The 19,032-nt window shown below is 43.5% G+C and overlaps 1 protein-coding gene across 2 annotated transcripts in view; it reads right to left on the bottom strand.

Moving 5' to 3' along the window:
• The window catches only part of PTPN1 (protein tyrosine phosphatase non-receptor type 1), a 73,903-nt gene extending 59,949 nt beyond the window's left edge, over positions 1–13,954 (bottom strand). For both annotated transcript variants that reach the window (XM_003904618.4, XM_021920938.2), the window contains exon 1: positions 13,368–13,954. In XM_003904618.4, coding sequence (XP_003904667.1) covers positions 13,368–13,430 — 63 coding nt within the window. In that variant the 5' untranslated portion in view covers positions 13,431–13,954. The remainder of the gene's footprint in view (positions 1–13,367) is intronic.
• Positions 13,955–19,032: the final 5,078 nt, after the last annotated feature.

Here is a 19,032-nt window from a genome sequence, read left to right as displayed (position 1 = left end):
GCCTAGGTGACACTTAATATGAACAGAGACGGACAAGAAGTCAATCCCAGATTAGGGAGGGACTCAGAGAACATACAGGCTCACTCCTCCTTGTCCTTCAGAACTTCAACTAGATACTATCTTTATACACTTTCCTTTATTTGTTTTGCCTGTTCCCAATCCCAATTAGATACCCTTTCCTGAGTATCCCCACAGCACCTGGAGCCTAAGCCTGTAAGAGTTCTTATCACCGTAAACTGGGATTATCTTTATGCAGACACTTTGTCTGCTGGACTACTGAACTTCCTAAGGGCAGGTACCAAGTTTTTCTTCCTCACCACATATCCCGACTGCCCAGCACACAGCCTGGTACCTAGTAGTTGTTCATGTATTATTTGTTGAATGACTGAATCGTTGGACACTGGCTGCAAGGAGCTTACAATCTAGAGTAGAAAAGCAAATGAAAGATGGACAAAAAACTTCACAGAGAAATTGGTCCGGAATGGTTTTAATTTCACATACACAAAAAAGTATAAAGCAGCCATGCTGTCATGCCATATTATCCCAGAGTGCTAAAACACTGAGCTGGTTTTGTCCTTTTGGGAAGGGTTCTCTGAAGCTTCGGAGCATTCTCCGAATGTTCTATATTTAAACACCCCACCACCTACCAGATGCTTCCCCTGGACATCCTCTACCAACATGTTCACAACCAGATCACCATCTTCTTTGCACACCTGTTCCTTTTCCTGTGTCCCCACCTTGGTGAGGGGCTGCATCTTTCATCTAGCTATCTATTTCCCTAATCTGGAACATTCCTTCCATTTCCTTTTCTTCCCCTTCCCCCACATTCAATAAATCACCAAATCCTCCTGATCTGAGACAGTAAGGCATAGAGATTAAAAATACCTGGCCGGGCGCGGTGGCTGATGCCTGTAATCCCAACACTTTGGGAGGCCGAGGCGGATGGTCAGGAGTTCAAGACCAGCCTGGCCAACATGATGAAACCCCATCTCTACTAAAAATACCAAAAAAAAAAAAAAAAAAAAAATTAGCCGGGATGGTGGCAGGCACCTGTAATCCCAGCTACTCGGGAGGCTGAGGCAGAAGAATTACTTGAACTCAGGAGACGGATGTTGCCATGAGCCGAAATCGCGCCATTGCACTCCAGCCTGGGCAACAAGAGCAAAACTCTGTCTCATAAATAAATAAATAAACAAAAACAAATACCTTTCCCTTTGGAGAAAGATACAAAACTTAGGACAAAGACCTGGACTGGGTTATAATGGTAAAGAATCATCCTTATCTATTGCTTGTTCTAATTTGCCATACACGACATACCTCTATAGAGTAACAGGTGTTCAAGAAGGATCAAAGAAAAAGCATGTCCTACAACATAATATGTACTTCTGTTGCTAAAAGGGAGAGACCTTCAACAAGATACATTCCTCCCTGCAACCTGTGTATGGATTTTCTTTTCTTACGGCTATGAGGACAAGGTAGAGCAACCATCTAGTCAGGAAGCTGGACACATGACAAATCGTATCACTCCTGACCAAGTCACAAAACAAGTCATTAAAAACCTTACTTCGTAGCCATCTCGGTGCAAGCATATTTGGGCAAGTCATTCTTTTATCAGCTCCCATTAGGCCCACCCAATTTAACTTCAAGTTGGTCATCAAAAATAGTTCCTGGAAACAACTGAACATGCGACAGAAATACAGCCACACTCAGTTGCCTGAGGTGGGAAAAAATGGTGGTGGCTTCTAACTTCCTCAAAATAGCAGAAGGGGGCTGAGGATAAAGAGAAAAGAGGAAGAGCGGGAAGGGAAGGAGCACCTGGCCAACGATTTTATCCTGGACTTTACGGTCAAGGGCACTCCCTTAGGCCACCAACCCTTTAGCCCTTTGCTTCAATTTTATTGAACGATAATACACCAAATACCTACACAAGGCCAAGCATCACATAACATTAACATCAAGCTTGACGAGAAAACCCAGCTTGGGGTAGGGGTTGCAAACTCAAGTGCTAGGTAGTGCACACCGACAAGGACAGCGTGACCCACTGTGGGACTGTGGTAAACTCTGGAACACACAAATGTCCATCCAAAAGGAGTTGTGTCCCTCAGTCCAGCAGACCACTGCCAGTGTAGGATCAGATGGTGTGATTTTCAGATTTTTCGAAAGAGGCCAGAATCCAGAGTTGCATGTCATTTCTCCTGATTCATTTATAAACAATGGCACAAATTAAACTCTTCTCTTTTTTAAAAAACATTGTGTGAAGCAAGCAAAATATGACTGTCAGTGGCCAATTTGTGACATCTAGGTAAGAGGTTAGAAAACTAGGCAAAGGTCAAAAACTACAAACTCTCTCTTCCTATGTCCTAATAAATCGGGGAGGCTTAGTACAATCCCCTGTCTTTCTTCACAGCCATGTATTTAGAAGCTGAAGCAATGGCCACACTGCCACAGTGCTATTGTGAAGTTGAATCCAGGACACAGGAGAAGACTGAGGGCCTGAGACCTCACTGTCCTCCTAAAACATTTCCTGCTATTATAGACCAATTGATAGTATATAATAAATAGCGCTTCATGTAAAGGACTTTGCACAGTGCCTGAGGCACAACGCAGAATTCAATAAATGTTAGCTATTAGTGGGTTTTATCCTGAACAAGGGTAGAACATGCCACAGACTGTGTGTGTTTCTCTCACAAATGGAAGATTTTTTAGTCCAATTACAAAATCCAACATTCCTCTTTAGACAAAAGAAGAATTTCAAAAGGAACTACATTCATCCATGTGGCATTCAGGAATTTTAAAATATAATGTGGTTTATGCCCCAACAGGGCATTTTATTATTTTTAAGGAAATAATGGTTTTTTTTAAGTTTTAATTTGAGTTAGTATGAAATTTTAAAGTTCTGTCCCACTTTTAGATCGGGGGATCAGGAACAGCCACATAATGCTACCAAATCCCGCATGAGTAGGCCATTTTTTCCAGAAAGATCACCCCACGCTCTGGTCTCCTCCTGTGACCGTGTCTTTGTAGAATGTGAGACCCAGGTAATGCTATATAGCTGTCTAGTCTAATGACTACATTTTACAGATCTTGTATGTAACTCCTCAAAATCCCACAACAGTCAAAGGCAGAGTCACAATCCAAACCCGGTGTCCTGAGTCGTCTTCTTCCATGACCTCACATGTCCCCTCCTGTGAGTAGTGCCCATGTTCAGGGTGGCTGCTTCAGGCGACCAGGGCAGCTTGAGACTAAAGCTCTGAAACACAACTGTTCTGTGTGAAACTAACCAACACTGGAGACAGATACAGGCACCTACCCTTAGGAGCAAAATGTTCTATCAACTAAGGGCACAGGCTGGGGAAGGTTTCCTACACACAGCCCAGCAGAGTCTTGCTTCTATACATTGCAGGCATGGTCAAAATCTTTTAAAAATCCTCTAATATCAACTGTGCCTTTTTAACCACTGGCTTGGAACAAGAATTCCATACCTGTATGAAAGAATTTACTTGCTGGAAAAGTAGAAGTGTCACAAAGCAAAGGAATCAAGGTTTTTTTTTTTTTTTTTTTTTTTGAGATGGAGTTTCACTCTTGTTGCACAGGCTGGAGTGCAATGGTGCGATCTCAGCTCCCGGCAACCTCTGTCTCCCAGGTTCAAGTGATTCTCCTGCCTCAGCCTCCCAAGTAGCTGGGATTACAGGCATGCACCACCATGCTCAGCTAATTTTGTATTTTTAGTAGAGATAGGGTTTCATCATGTTGGTCAGGCCAGTCTTGAACTCCCGACCTCAAGTGATCCACCCACCTCCGCTCCCAAAGTGCTGGGATTACAGGCGTGAGCCACCGCGCCTGGCCGGAATCAAAGATTTTTAAATACTGTCACTATGCTTCAAACTGTCCAACTTCCAAAGTACTGAGAAAATATTTTTTGAAATGTAGCCAAGTATAGAATATAGACTGTGTCCTACATTCAAAAGTTGTCTTTCTAGAAAGCATGTTTTAATGGCAAAGGATACAAAGCAAGCTGTAAAAAGAGACTAAAATTAGCTAAAACCGCAAATAACTTAACATACTTATCACTTCCTTATGATCAACCTACAAAAATCAAACTTTAAAGGCACTTACAAAACCAAAGGTGGGAGGCCAGCTGCGCCCTTTAACTTTAGCTCTACCCTTTCCTCCTTCTAACATGGACCCTGGCACGTAAACATTGCCAGACAATGACATTGTATTAATGTGAAGGAGAGCAAGCACCAGGGAAACCACGGGAGCTCAGTTTTGCACTGTAAATAAAAGAGCATGTACCATGCAGTTCTTAAGTGGTTAGAAAGGTAACTACCTCCTCAAACTGAAGATGGGAAATGAAGATGAAGGCCCACACCCATCTCCAGCTGCATTTCACAGACAGCTAAGGACATACCACACTCCCACTTCAAACCAAAGTATTCTTCCATCTTCTAAAGCCATCTATTTCCTACTTTCAAAAGCAACATCTTCCAAGTCTATTGGGAAACCAAAAGTTTGTCACCATTCGAGTAGTGGAACAAGTTGCAAAATGAGGCTTAGTTGACAAATATATAATCTTGGGGGAAAAAAGTCACTGAGTTTGTTAAACTACATCTACTTTTTCAGTGATTCTCTCTCTGAGTGTATTAACTATGTCTGGTAAGTTTTGTGATAAATTTTTTGGAGACACTTCAAGCTCACAAAGGATGAAAACAAGTGGTTGAGGATGAGAACAGAACCTACCAATACCACTGTGCACACTCCAACATTGTTACTCAAACTTTCAAAAGCATTTTCATCAGCAGGTAGAGAAATAGGGGCAAGTAGCAGACCTGGGTAGTTATTTGTGGTGTGAACAGGACAAACAAAATACTGATAATGGCACCAATATTCCTAAGATTTATCCAAGAAAAACTGTCAGTAAGGCATGAAGGAATATTTAGAAATGCTCAGAAATGATACCATGATAGGTACATAAAAGGGCCCATTAAAACCCAGCATTCTAGGGATGTGGATTCTCAAGGAATGTTCAAGAGCAACTCTTAGGTGTGGCTAAACCAGCTTGCACGCTGGGGACTGCTCCAAAAATTTGGTTCTGTGCTTGTATAAACCTGATGTAGCTTAATGTAACTTCCTGATCTTGGCCCCATTCTGCCTCACCCCACCTCGGAGGATGATCCTTAACACTCTGGCAACAGGGAGGCAGTGTCCAGGTAGTGGAGAACAATAATAGTAATGCTCTTAACTCAAAAGTCCTGTCAAGATACAGTTCAGATCAGAGTAAAAAACAACAAAGCAAAACAATGACAACAACAACAAACCAAAAAATGATATTCCCTCCCCAGGCCCGAAAAAAAATTCACAGGGTACCTTCTTAGAGGCCGCTTTTCTCTATGCAAAAGTTAGCCACAAAAATATTTATGACTCAGTGAAGGCGTATTTTCCCTTTATCCTTACAGAAGCAAACTAAGTCCTGACTATTTGAAAAGTAAAACAGTAGTTGACAGTGACAAATATTCAACCATCAAGGAGAATTAAAGCTAATTTACCACGTTATGCTAAATGCAGTTTGCTTATTCGTTCTCGAGTGAAGTTATATTCAGAAGTGACTTCATCCTTAGATATTTTTAAGTAACCCATGTTTGTAAGAGAACTCTATTTGAAGTAATTACTTGATGTTCACTTTCCTGTAAGAAATTCGCAATAGTGTACAATCCTGTAACCAGTGCCCATCTGAATAAAAATTAGCTAAGCTGTTTGCTATAATTTAACGTGGTGACTTTTAAGTAAGATTCTGCAAAAGGAAGAGATGTGCCAATAAAAGATCCATTAAGAAAGAAAAAATGTCAAAAAACATTTCTTAACAGAGATAAGGGAAGAGTTTTCCTTTTCTAATCATTAAGAAATTTTTTTAAATTATTTTGAAGACCTAGTTTTGCTATGCTCATCTTATCTTTGCGAATGACGTTGCTCACCCACAAAAGCCACAAACACAGCCGAGGCTTCCTTCTTCATCTGTGAAAGTAAAACATACCTCAGTCTCTAGGAAGAAACATCTGAAAAGTAAAGACAAGGAGACAGGGACACAAGCCTACTTGGGGCCCAAAACTTTACTTCAACAAGTGGTTAATCCTCAAGAAGGATTTAGAATTTTCCAGCACTAGATTCAGAGTAGTAAAGAATATGTTTATTTCTCAGAGAAAATGTAGACCTTAAGTGTCCCTTTGCCATGTTTACTCTGAGTCCATATTACAGAGCTGACTTCAGAGCACTAATTCTATCTAATTACCATAGGGTATCCATAAAACCTTACTGCCTTGGTAAAACCATAAGCATTCAGTATATCGAACCATGTCACCCAATTGTCTCTTAAAAAAAGGATTGGGCCGGGCACAGCGGCTCAGCCTGTAATTCCAACACTTTGGGAGCCTGGGGCAGACAGATGGCTTAAGCCCAGGAGTTCAAAACCAGCCTGGGCAACACAGCAAAATCCCATCTCTACTCCAAAAAAAATACAAAAGTTAGCTGGCCGTGATGGCACATGCCCATAGTCCCAGCTACTTGGGAGGCTGAGGTGCGAGGATCACTTGAACCCAGGAGGTGGAGGTTGCAGTGAGCCAAGATTGTGCCACTGCACTCCAGCCTGGATGACAGAGCAAGACCCTATCTCAAAAAAAAAAAAAAAGTATTAAAAAAATAAATTTTAAAAGGACTGAAAATCATTTATAAGTACTTGGTATTATTTTATTTGTAGTGTGACTTGTACCAAAGCACAGACATCAATAGATTTGATGGCTACAGTTTTCTTTGGTTGTTTCAGGGCAGGAGGGAATCTTCCATGTGAAATGGACTTGTTTCCAGTTTTCATACAATCAAAATTTACAAGCTGTCAGCAAGATACTCATGATTATGTCAAGCTGCTTTGAAAAAGGAGAGGGCACCAGTTAGTAAACTCTGAAGACCATTTCTACACAAAGTAAAGCATTATTTCTAAAATCCTGGAGACTTAGGTACTTTCTTCTCAAATATAGCAGATGTGTCAACTATCATATTATTCAAATGAAACTGACCAGATTTAGGTTTCCTCCTAAAATTACAACATAAAGGGCAGCTATTCTTTGCGTACCTAGTTAGGGTTGAAGCTTTCGTAAATTCTCAAGAATCAGTTCCTCTATCTTTTACAGGAAAAGCCACCCAATTGCTACTTGAGAGAAAAACTGCAAAGGGACAGCGTCCGTGTCAGGGCTACTCATTTTCCCACATTACTAAGTCAAATGAACTCCATTTATCAAAAACGTTTCATGCCCCTTGGGAAAAAACACCCCATTCTTTTGAGTTGTTAACTATACTCACAAACCTCCTATAAATTTTTGAGCCTAATCGTACCCACCCACACCTTACCAAACTGAGTAACCGCTGCAGTGTTTACAAGGAGTATTCAGGAACATTAAATTCTATTTGTGAGTACATTAAAGATTTTTATTACTTGACCTGAACTTAACGATCTGTTAGTCCAGGATCACTTTGACAAAGGGAGAAATCAAAACCCAAAGAAAGTAAGGGACTCACTCAGCACTGTTAGTATGACAGCTGAGACTACAACTATACCCAGACACAGGGGACACTAGAAAAAGCAAAACATGAAACTACTCTCTTGGCCCTAAGGGTGGTCTGATCAAAGGCCAAAAAGTGTCATTACCATTTATAGTTCGGAAAAAAAAAAAATCAAAGACTTGGTAACGGTCGCTATTTTATGGCGAACTATATTTTATATCCCAAAATCAAAAAATATTTTACGAACCAACCACATGCAAAAGCCCGCTAGAAGGCTTGTGAGAACCAGTGAGGAGTGATGACGGCAGAGGAATTCAACAATTCTTAGAGAGACAAACATATTACCTCCAAGTTGCCTGTAAAGTTCACCGTAGGCCAAGTACAAATTTATTGTTACATTTAAAGCTTCTGTGAAACAAATCAGTGGTATCAGCTTCTACTGGATAAGAATGCCAGCCTTTCTTCCAAAGCCACTACAGCAGGCAATACTAAATTACCTCATTAGGCCATGATTCAAAATGTGCTAGGACTTTCTCCCAGAGTGACCTCTGCTATTGGTACTAATGTGGGCTAATCTATTAGTCTCCATCATTGCCCCCCTAGAGTGGGAGCCAGGAACCATGTTTTGTACATCTTTATACCATCAGGCTAGCAAAGTACTGACCACCAATTCAATCCCAACTTCTGTTAGGTACCTACTCTGTGCCAGGAGCAGAGGACTTCGAGATGAATGAGAAAGATAGAACAGGTGGCCTCCGGAAGCTTGGGCTCCACTGGAGATAGACCTGGGATATAAAGTAGCAGCTACAGCGGGCACAGTGTCTCATACCTATGATCCCAGCACTTTGGGAGGCCAAAGCAGGAGGTTTGCTTGAGCCCAGGAGTTTGAGACCAGCCTGGGCAATATAGTGAGACCTTGACTTTATAAAAATTTTTTTAAAAATTTTACAGACGTAGCTACAATGACAGCAGGACTTTAGAAGAGATATGTGCCAGCTTGTATGAAAATACACAGGTGATGGAGTAAAACTCCGGTGCAAGGAAGCACACATTTGAGCTGGAAGACGCAAGCTAGACTGAATGGGAGAGGCATCCTCAACAAAGTACTTAGCAAAGGTATAGAGGAATGAAGGGTGAGGATGAGTTTGGAGAACGCTGCCTTTTCTTGTCTGGCTAGAATGGAAGCCACATGGGAGGCAAGGACTGGAAGCTGGCTGCCATGCTAAGGAGGAGTTTGGACTTTACAAGCGTTATGAAAGAATCAGAAGTAGTTACACAGAGGAGTGACAGGCTCAGGTCTGGTTTTAGAACAATTAATTACTCTAGTGATGATGGGACCATATTAACGGGTAACCGGTTTCACTCATTTCTGCAGTGTGAAACTAGAAACCATTGCAGGCTCATAAGCAACATCTGAGAACCTAGACTACTAGCGTGGTGGAAAGGATGCCATAGTAACCAACCAATGAAATGTGGCAGAGGGAATCATCAACTACTCCAAAGTCCCCAACCCTTCTGGATACTCAAAATGTGAACATGGAATGGCTGGTGCCAAACTACATCGTCTGGGAACAATGACCCAGCTAGAATTCCAATTTTCCTGAACAAGGGCAGCATAAAGCAACATGCCCAGCCTATTTGCCAGTAGTAGTTGTTACCAGAAACAAATCAGCATAAACACTGTAGGGAGGAATGTCAAATTGTGCAAAATATATATAGGCTCAAGCAGGCCTCAGAGAAAGTACCTGTAAGCCAGGCATGGTGGCCCACGCCTGCAATCCCAACTTCGGGAGGCCAAGGTGGGAGGATCGCTTAAAGCCAGGAGTTCAAGACCAACCTGGGCAACACAGCAAAACCCCATCTCTATTTTTAAAAAGAAAGAAAGAAAAAGCACTGCTAGGAACAAAAATTGCCAAAAGGATTCTGTAATCTACAAGATCAGAGGACAGTTTTCTTTAACAAAGAGAAAAGGGAAAGAATCACAAAAGAAAAGGCCATTATTTCAGTAGCTAAGTCAAAAAACCTCCACAGGAAATTTCTTATTCATTTCTACTGTGAAATTCAGTACTCATTCAATTACATTATTCAATACTAGGTATTTTAATAGGTTTTGAGGAGCTATTCATGATAAAATGCAAAATGGAGGAGAAGCAATGGCAGATAACTTCAGGCTAAGAAAAAGTGGCATTACCATTACCCCCCAACTGACTTTTTGGAACCATCTGGTATGGTTTACTTACTTCCAAAAACATCAAAGTATTCCTATAAAAATGCCAGTGATGTCAAATAACAATAGCAAAAAGTTCTTCCCTTCACTATTTCTACTTGTGTTCCCAGTTAATTTAATATCAGTCCAGACAATTACAAAGGTATTTACACCATTTCCAAAGTACTGATCAGACACCTAAATTTAGTTCACTCAAACCAGGGTTAAACAAGAACATTTAGATCTAATGGGTCACTCAAGATGACTAGAACTTCCCAGTCTCTCCATGTCATTTCCGTTGTCTTTTTTTTTTTTAAGTGAAGTGAGTCATAGTGTGTAGGTCTTTCTCCTTTGCATAAAATAGTTTTTTTTTTTCCTCTGAAGAAAATGGTATTTAAGTAAACGTTATTGGCAAATTTTAATATTCATCTTTTTGGAATATAACAACATAAGCTGTATATCAGTAAGGAATTTTAGTGAATTATTGTTACACAGTTTTAACCTAGTCCGGCATTAGATTGTATTTCATAATGAAAACAGCTATAAAAACAAATGTCAACTGGAAGAGTGGCCCATTTTACAAAGCCTGCCTCTAACATGAATAAATCTTGCCTTCATGTCACAAGCTACTATTGCAGTCCCCTTTCTCTGAAACAATCAAATCATTCACACTGAAATATAGTGAATGGTGTCAGAGAATCAAAGAATTTACAGATGAGAAAACAAGCAAAACACCGGACCCAACCCCTCTTAAACTACAGATGGAGGGCAGCACATGAGCTAGTCTTTTCATTCACTCAACCCTCTCTCCTCTCATTCTAGCTCAGTAAAACCAATCTATTTTCCTCATCTGGGCTCGCTCTCTCCTCTTAGACAGCTAGGCCCAATCTAGCAACAGGATGATCCGAAAGTGCTTAAATGCTAGAAAACAATGTCTTTAAAGTCATCTATATACACTATCAAAGCTGACTTTTTATAGACCTAGATGCTTATTAGCATCTATGCTATTCATTAAAAATACGGTTATGCTCACTTTATCAAATTGACCTAGCAAAGAATCTCTGCCTGAAAATTTGTTTTCTAAGCCACCACATTCCTCAGCACTCAAAAGTCCTCTTCACTCTTGATTCTTTCCCCAATAGTTTTCAAGTTTTTACGTCTTTTTGTTCTAATTAGAAAATAAGTTAGAATAACTGACCTGTTTACCAAGTTGTAAGCAAAAATTACATTATTTCTCTAATCACAATAGGCTAGGCAAGCTCAAAGTATGACTTTGTATAAGGCTGCCCTCATTTCGACATCTATAAAATATTAATTTTTTAAACTTCCATTTTCTATCAATTGTAAACACATTTCTTTGAATCCCTGAAAAATAATGGTTTTGGTAAACTGATACACACCTTGGAAAGTCAGCCACTTTAGACTCAAGGTCATTTGAACTGTTTCAGAAAACCCTACAGTTGTATGACAAAGAGCTACTTTTACACTTAGAAAGGAGAAAAGCTTCTGATTTCAAGATTCTAGTAAAGAAAAATACCCATACAGTGGAGGTGAGAAAAGCCCTCCGTGACAATTCTCCAAGACCAAAAGAAACTACCTCCGGGAATGTGGCAATCATTAAGAAACAGGGAAAATCTCAACACCTTGACTAACTTGTGGAGTTTACTTATGGCAGAAAAACTTATGAATAATGAAGGAAATGAATTGAAGACTGACACACTCCATGCTAGTTGCATGCTTAATACAGTTTTAACAATGCTTGGGTGACAGGTCAGCCCACTCTGGCTTTAAATTGTAAGAAATAAAATTCAACTAAGAACTAAGTTACAATACGTATTTCTTGTTGTCAACTCAGTCAGTTTCAGTGGAAAAGACTTCTCCACAATGCTTCCACTGTGATGGGATGTATCATAATCAACTCCAACACTTCAGATCAACAATTTTCATTTAAAGCCACTTTAGACTCTACTGCATTAAACTGATGCAGAAAATTTGTCTACACATTCTCAAAGTCACTTGTGGAATTCATTCAACTAATTCAGAGACCAGATATGGCATACAAATTTTATATACTGATCAATCATACTTATTAGTATATAGATTACAGTGGTTAGAAATATTAGTCTAGCAGAAACTAATATACACACTACAGTTCAAATAAAAAGAGTCCTGTCAAATAAGCTTGATGTAAATCCACATGAAAATCAAGGCTGCCAAAAAAAGGCTTTTGTTAGTCAAGCATACCAAAGAACTGCTTAAACCTTTTTTCCTTTCTAAGCAGTGCTCAAAATAGATTTTAATACTACAGCTGATGGATCTCACAATTTGCCTTTTGAGCCTATAAGCTGAAACCAGAATCAACTGCCGTCTCCCTTTACACAAGTAACAAAATCTCTCTATTCTGTATATCGCTTAAGATACTGTGCAAGTGTGGTTTTAGTATATCTTCACAACCCCCGCAATGACATTTAATTGGGAGTATGTATTTTCTTCAGAGGATTTAGCTGCTTGTGAAAGGAAGAGCTCTTTGTGTTTTTAACTATTTGTTTTACAGATCTATGAGAAATCCTACTTTCCTAACTTTTTAACACACAAGGAGATGAAGACTCCTAAGACAAGGTCATCTCTGCCATGACCAAAGACTAAGCTGCTCACTGAGGAAAGATGCTATTTTAGAGAGGGTTAAAACGTTAACCTTCCTGATTCCCTGCCTGAAAGGATAATATCATGGCCCCAATGGAGTGGGTACCGCAGGCCTCCTGGCTAGAAGGTTCTTTAGCCCCATATTATCATGGTTTTCTGCTCCTTTTGGTTCAGCTCACAAAGCAAATGTCTCTTCCTTTGACAGGCCTTCCCTGATCCCCTTCTCTAAGGTAGCAGGCTTTCTATGCAGTCACCCTGTACCCCGTTAGGAATTCGTTCTCTTCACAGCACTTGTCTCTATCTGAAATTATTTGCTTTTGTGTTTGATTGCCCTATTCGACTCTATGCTCCACTAAGGCTAGCATCTTGCCTGTCCTGTTAAGCAAACACCATCTCCAATGCCTAAGCGGTGCCTAGCACAGAATAAGCTCGCCAACTCCTATCCAATAAATGAATGAACAGAAAGGGGGAAGGGGACTGTCATCCCTGGGACTCGACGCACACTGAGACTAGGGGAAAAGGAAATGTGAAGGAGGGAGGGGGGGAGTAACCTTTTTCCCCAGGGAGACAAAGGAAGAGAGTCTGAGGTGGTCCAGTCCAGAAAAGGAAACAGTGGGGGTGCTAAATCAACCCAGGGGACAAAGAGTGGACAGGCAGGGGGCGGGGTCGGGGTGCGAGGGATTCGCGTTGAGCACAGACAGGCGATCCCCGGCTTGAGAGATCACCCGGGCTGCAGAACAGGAGGGAGGTGGGGGATCGAAGGGGGCTCCGAGGCTGCGGCGAGAAACAGGCCCACCCCGGGGACAAAAGGGGGGGGGGACGCAGTGCGTCGCTGTCCCATCGAATCCTCAAGCAGGAGGAGCAAGGCAGAGGACAAGACCCAGAGGGAGTCTGGAGTCTGGGGGTCTGAGGGGATGTTCAAGCGGCCTAAGCGAAGGGCCCGCCACGCTCCGGGGCGCTCCCGCACCTGGTAAATGGCCGCCCAGCTCCCGGACTTGTCGATCTGCTCGAACTCCTTTTCCATCTCCATGACCGGCCAGGGCGGCTGCTGCGCCTCCTTCTCGGCCCACTGCGCAGTCTGCCGCTCTAGGCCGCGTCGCGCTCTTAGCCCTGAGGCCCGCTGCAAGCACCAACTCCTGCCGCTACCGCCGCCCTAGCCGCCGCGGCTTCTTCATGTCAACCGGCAGCCGGAACTACGCACCGCGCCTGCCAGGGGCTCCGCCCCCGAGCAGAAGAACCAATCAGCGATCGAAAATGTCGACAAGCACTTCCGCGGGGAGGAGCCGGGGGAGGTGCTAGGAGAAGTGGCCCCAGCACCGCGAGATATCTAATTGCGCGCGCTCCCTCCTCCGCTCCGGGGCTCTGGGCTCGGGCGTGGCGCCCGCCCGTTGCCTAGGCGACCCCGGGAGCCCTGCCCACGGCGCGTGGGCTCTCCAGGCCCGGGAGGGCCTTGAGTTCCAGCCTCCACCCGGCCCGTTGAGTCACAGAGTGAGTGGCCTTAAAGTAGTCATGCACCTCCTTTCCTGCAGGGCCTGGGCCCCGGCCTCGGTAATCCAAGCTGGAGTATGGGCGGAGGGCACCGTGCTCTATTTCCTGCCTCCCAGCTCTGGCCAGATGTCTGCCCTCTTTTCATGAAACTCAGTGTCATGTTTCACCACGCTGCTGGGGAACCCACTACTCTCTAAGGGTAGTGTCCCTGTCTGAAATGCAGAATTTCCACTTGGGTGCTGCAGGAATGAATGGATAGCGATGGAAGGATTTTAAGTGTTTCCCAGAGTATCAAGGAACTCCTGCTCAGACTGAACTAAGCAGAGCACAAATTCCACGGTGCGTTATGTTAAATAAAAATCATAGGAGCCCAGGAGCGGTGGCTTATGTCTGTAATCCCAGCACTTTGGGAGGCAGAGGCAGGCGGATGCCTTGAGGCCAGGAGTTCCAGACCAGCCTGGGTAACATAATGAGAACTCGTCACTACTAAAAGTTAAAAAATTAGCCGGTGTGGTGGGGCCCAGCTGCTGGGGACTGAGGCAGGATGATCACCTGAGCCCAGGAGGTGGAAGCTGCAGTGAGCTGTTTTGGCGCCACTGCACTCCACCTTGGGTGACAGAGCGAGACCCTGTCTTAAAAAAAAAAAAAAAAAAAAAGGGCTGGGTGCAGTGGCTCACACCTGTAATCCTAGCACTTTGGGAGGCCGAGGCAGGTGGATCAGCTGAGGTCAGGAGTCCCAGACCAGCCTGACCAACATGGTGAAACCCGGTTTCTACCAAAAAAAAAAAAAAAAAGTAACCGGGCGTGGTGGTGCATGCCTGTAATCCCAGCTACTTGGGAGACTGAGGCAGGAGAATCACTTGAACCCTGGAGGCGGAGGTTGCAGTGAGCCGAGATAGCTCCACTGCACTCCAGCCTGGGCAACAAGAGTGAAACAAACAAACAGAAAAAGTTCTGGCATAGGGTCCCAACAGACTAAACTAAAAATCAAAATGGAGTCACTCATGCTAAAGTTCTACATCATCAGACTGATAACCTTTCCTGAAATCAGAAGAGAGATACACACCCTGATTTCCCAAACAGACCGTTTTAATCAACATAATGAAGTTCGCTTTGCTTTAATCCTTACAACAAAAAGTAACCTGAAGTAACCCGATGCGAACCAATCAGTTATTTCTCTCTTGTTCTCTTTCCCTGTTCCTGCCTTACAAGGAAAGTAACTTTGAAATGACCAATCTGCTTTTTGTTCTTTGTTTCTGCTTTTTTCAGCCCTTTTCTGTCTATAAAACCAACCTCCTCTGCTCAGCTCATTGGGACACTTGTGCTGCTTTGTGGAATGAAGTCTTGCCCGATTCTAGAATCACAAATGAAGCCAATTAAGATGTTTAAACTAAAAATTTGTTATAATTTTGTCTTTTGACATTTACAATCACCTGGGAAGTGTGTTGAATAATGCAGGTTCCTGGACCCATCTCCAAATCATTCCGATATCTTTGGTCTAGGGATGAGGCCAGGAATCTGCATTTTCACCAACAACTCCAGCTGATTCTGGTACCTGTGATCCTTGAAGCACCCATGAGCAGGTTGGTCAGGTTGCTTTCCTGCAGGCTCTAGTTTAAACCATCCCCCTCTGGGCCTGGCATGTCATGTGAACGTTGTGAATTCCAGGAGGTTTGAAAACCTAGAAGAGAGAATTGTCTTCATTCCGTGTTGCCCAGAGCCACTGCCTGGTATTATCAGCTGAATTCCAGCTCATTCCTTGAGTGCTTGTGGCAGGCACTATGCCTGGAATTCTAAGTACACATTCCCATTCAATTTCCACAACAACCCTCCAATACAGGTGCTATTATTTCCATTTTATAGACAAGGGAACTGACTGGCTGTGATGGCTCACGCCTGTAATCCCACCACTTTGGGAGGCCGAGGTGGGCGCATCACTTGAGGTCGGGAATTCAAGACTAGCCTGACAAGCATGGTGAAACCTCATCTCTACCAAAAATACAAAAATCAGCAGGATGTGGTGGTGCATGCCTGTAATCCCAGCTACTCGGGAGGCTGAGGCACAAGAATCACTTGAACCTGGGAGGCAGAGGCTGCAGTGAGCTGAGATTGCGCCACTGCACTCCAGCCCGGGCAACAGAGTGAGATCCTGTCTCAAAAAAAATTAGCCATATGTGGTGGCGTGCACCTGTAGTCCCAGCTACTCAGGAGGCTGAGGTGGGAGGATCACTTGAGACTGGGAGATTGAGGCTGCAGTGAGCCATGATCATACCACTGCACTCTAACCTGGATGATGGAGTGAGACCCTGTCTCAAAAAAATAAAAATAAAAATAGGCCAGGCACGGTGGCTCACACCTGTAATCCTAGCATTTTGGGAGGCTGAGGCGGGTGGATCACCTAAGGTCAGGAGTTCAAGACAAGACTGGCCAACATAGTGAAAGCCCATCTCTACTAAAAATACAAAAAATAGACGGGTGTGGTGGTACACACCTATAATCCCAGCTAATTGGGAGGCTGAGAAAGGAGAATGGCTTGAACCTGGGAAGTGGAGGTTACAGTGAGCTGAGATTGAACCACTGCACTCCAGCCTGTGCGACGGGAGCAAGATACCATTCAAAAAATAAATAAATAAATAGTAAAATAAATAAAAATAAAAAATTAGATGAGGGGGGACCGGGTGCGGTGGGTCATGCCTGTAATCCCAGCACTTTGGGGGGCTAAGTAAGGGTAGGTGATCACCTGAGGTCAGGAGTTCGACACCAGCCTGACCAATATGGTGAAACCCCATCTCTACTTAGCCAGCCATGGTGGTGTGTGATTGTAGACCCAGCTACTCGGGAGGCTGAGATAGGAGAATTGCTTGAACCTGGGAGGCGGAGGTTGCAGTGAGCCGAGATCACACCACTGCACTCGGGCCTGGGTGACAGAGCAAGACTCTGTCTTAAAAAAAAAAAAAAAAAAGAGAGATGAGGAAACTGAGGCACAGAGAGGCAAAATTACTTGTCCAGAGTAGCATTGCACATTGGTATGGAAACCTGCATTCTAACCTGGTCTCCAGAGCTTGCTTCGGAGCCAGGCTTCGTGGGTCCAAGTTCCAACTGAATAAATACTAGTGGTGCAAGCTTGGGCAAATTTTCATTAATCTCTGATCTCTGCTCTCCTTTGTAAAACAGAGATAATAAAAGTGCCCACCTCATAGGGCTGATGTGAAGATTGGATGAGTACATATCATGCTCTTAGTATACTGAGTGGCTAAATAAATATTAACTGTCATTACTACATATCTTTAAATAACAGCAAATAAAGGAGATAAATGAAATGTTATTGGGCCGGGCGCGGTGGCTCAAGCCTGTAATCCCAGCACTTTGGGAGGCCGAGGCAGGCAGATCACAAGGTCAGGAGATTGAGACCATCCTGGCTAACACAGTGAAACCCTGTCTCTACTAAAAATAAAAAAAATTAGCCAGGTGTGGTGGTCATGCGCTTGTAGTCCCACTTACTTAGAAGGCTGAGGCAAGAGAATTGCCTGAACCTGCGAGGCAGAACTTGCAGTGAGCTGAGATCCGGCCACTGCACTCCAGCCTGGGCAACAGAGCGAGACTCCGTCTCAGAAAAAAAAAAAAAAAAGAAAAAAGAAATGTTATTGAATACATGCAATTAACTTGATCACCAACATCTTTAGAAAGCAAGCATTCCACAGGGGAAAATTGAACAAAAGATGCCCATTCCAGTGAAAACTGTGGGAGCTGCCACACTTGGAAGCTGCCTAATTGAAGTCTTAGTTCCTTTAAGTGACCGTCCAGACTCCTGTGCTCCTCCCGCCCTTATACCCTTATTCTTTTTGAGTTCTAGTTTGTCTGGAACTCACAACCCTGGGAGCATCCTGGAACGAAAACAGAGTTGGTTCATTCCTATCCCTGTATGTCAAGCTAAGTAGGTAAATAAATGCCCATCCTGAGCCCAAGTGGCCCTCACGCCTGCAGCAGGTGCCACCCAGTGACTGGAGAAGCCTTTTTTGTTTTGTTTCGTTTTGTTTAAGATAGAGTCTTGTTCTGTCACCCAGGCTGGAGTGCAATGGCGTGATCTTGGCTCACTGCAACCTCCACCTCCCAGGTTCAAGTGATTCCCCTGCCTCAGCCTCCCTAGTAGCTGAGGTTATAGGTGTGTGCCATCATGCCCAGCTGATTTTTGTACCTTTAGTAGAGATGGAGTTTTGCCATATTGACCAGGCTGGTCTCGAACTCCTGACCTCAGGTGACCTGCCTGCCTCGGCCTCCTGAAGTGCTGGGATTACAGGTATAAGCCACTGCACCCAGCCTTAAGTAGCCTTTGAATGGGGGCAAAGCTATACACCGGGTCTTGGTGGGGGAGAGGGGAGTTGGAGGCAGCCTCAAGCAGGGTCCAAGTTTGGGCTGTTTAGAGGCTGTACTTGTTTCCAGTGGCTGCTGTAACAAATTACCACAAATTTGGTGGCTTCAAATAACAGAAATTTATTCTCTCATAGTTCTTGAGGCCCAGAGTCCAAAATCAAGGTGTTGATAGTGTCTTGTTCCCTCTGAAGGCTCCAGGGGAGGGTCATCCTTTGCCTCCTCCAGCTTCTGGTAGCTCCAGTCATTCCTTGGCTTGTGGCTGCCTCACTCTGATCCCTGCCTCTGTCTTGGCAGACTTTCTTCTCTGTATATCCTGTTCTGCCTGTGCCATTTCCCTCTGCCTTGTTCCTACAAGGACGCGTCTCTTTGGATTCAGGGCTCATCCTATCCAGAACGATTTGGCAAGCCCATCTCAAGATCCTTAAATTTCTTACATGAGCAAAGACCCTTTTTCCAAACAGGTCACATTTATAGGTACAGGGACTTGGACATATCTTTTTGGAGGCCTCCACTCAATCTACTATAGTGGCAGAGAGTAAAACCTTGCCACAAATATTGATCCTGAATGAAACCCCTAATTTCAGGTACCAGTTAATTTGCCCTTCCATTCATTGTGTACATAGCTTTTAATATTTCGATCATGAAACCCTCCTATGCAAAATCCTCCGACAGTTTCCCATCCTACTTAGAAGAAAACCCAAATTATGTCTAATCCTGGCCCACAAGGCCCACGTGACTTGGCCCCTCACTGTGTCCCCTCGCTTACTTCCCTG

The sequence above is a fragment of the Papio anubis genome, chromosome 16 (genome assembly GCF_008728515.1).
Source record: "Papio anubis isolate 15944 chromosome 16, Panubis1.0, whole genome shotgun sequence".
NCBI lineage: Eukaryota > Metazoa > Chordata > Mammalia > Primates > Cercopithecidae > Papio > Papio anubis.
This window is presented reverse-complemented; position numbering and strand designations above follow the sequence as displayed.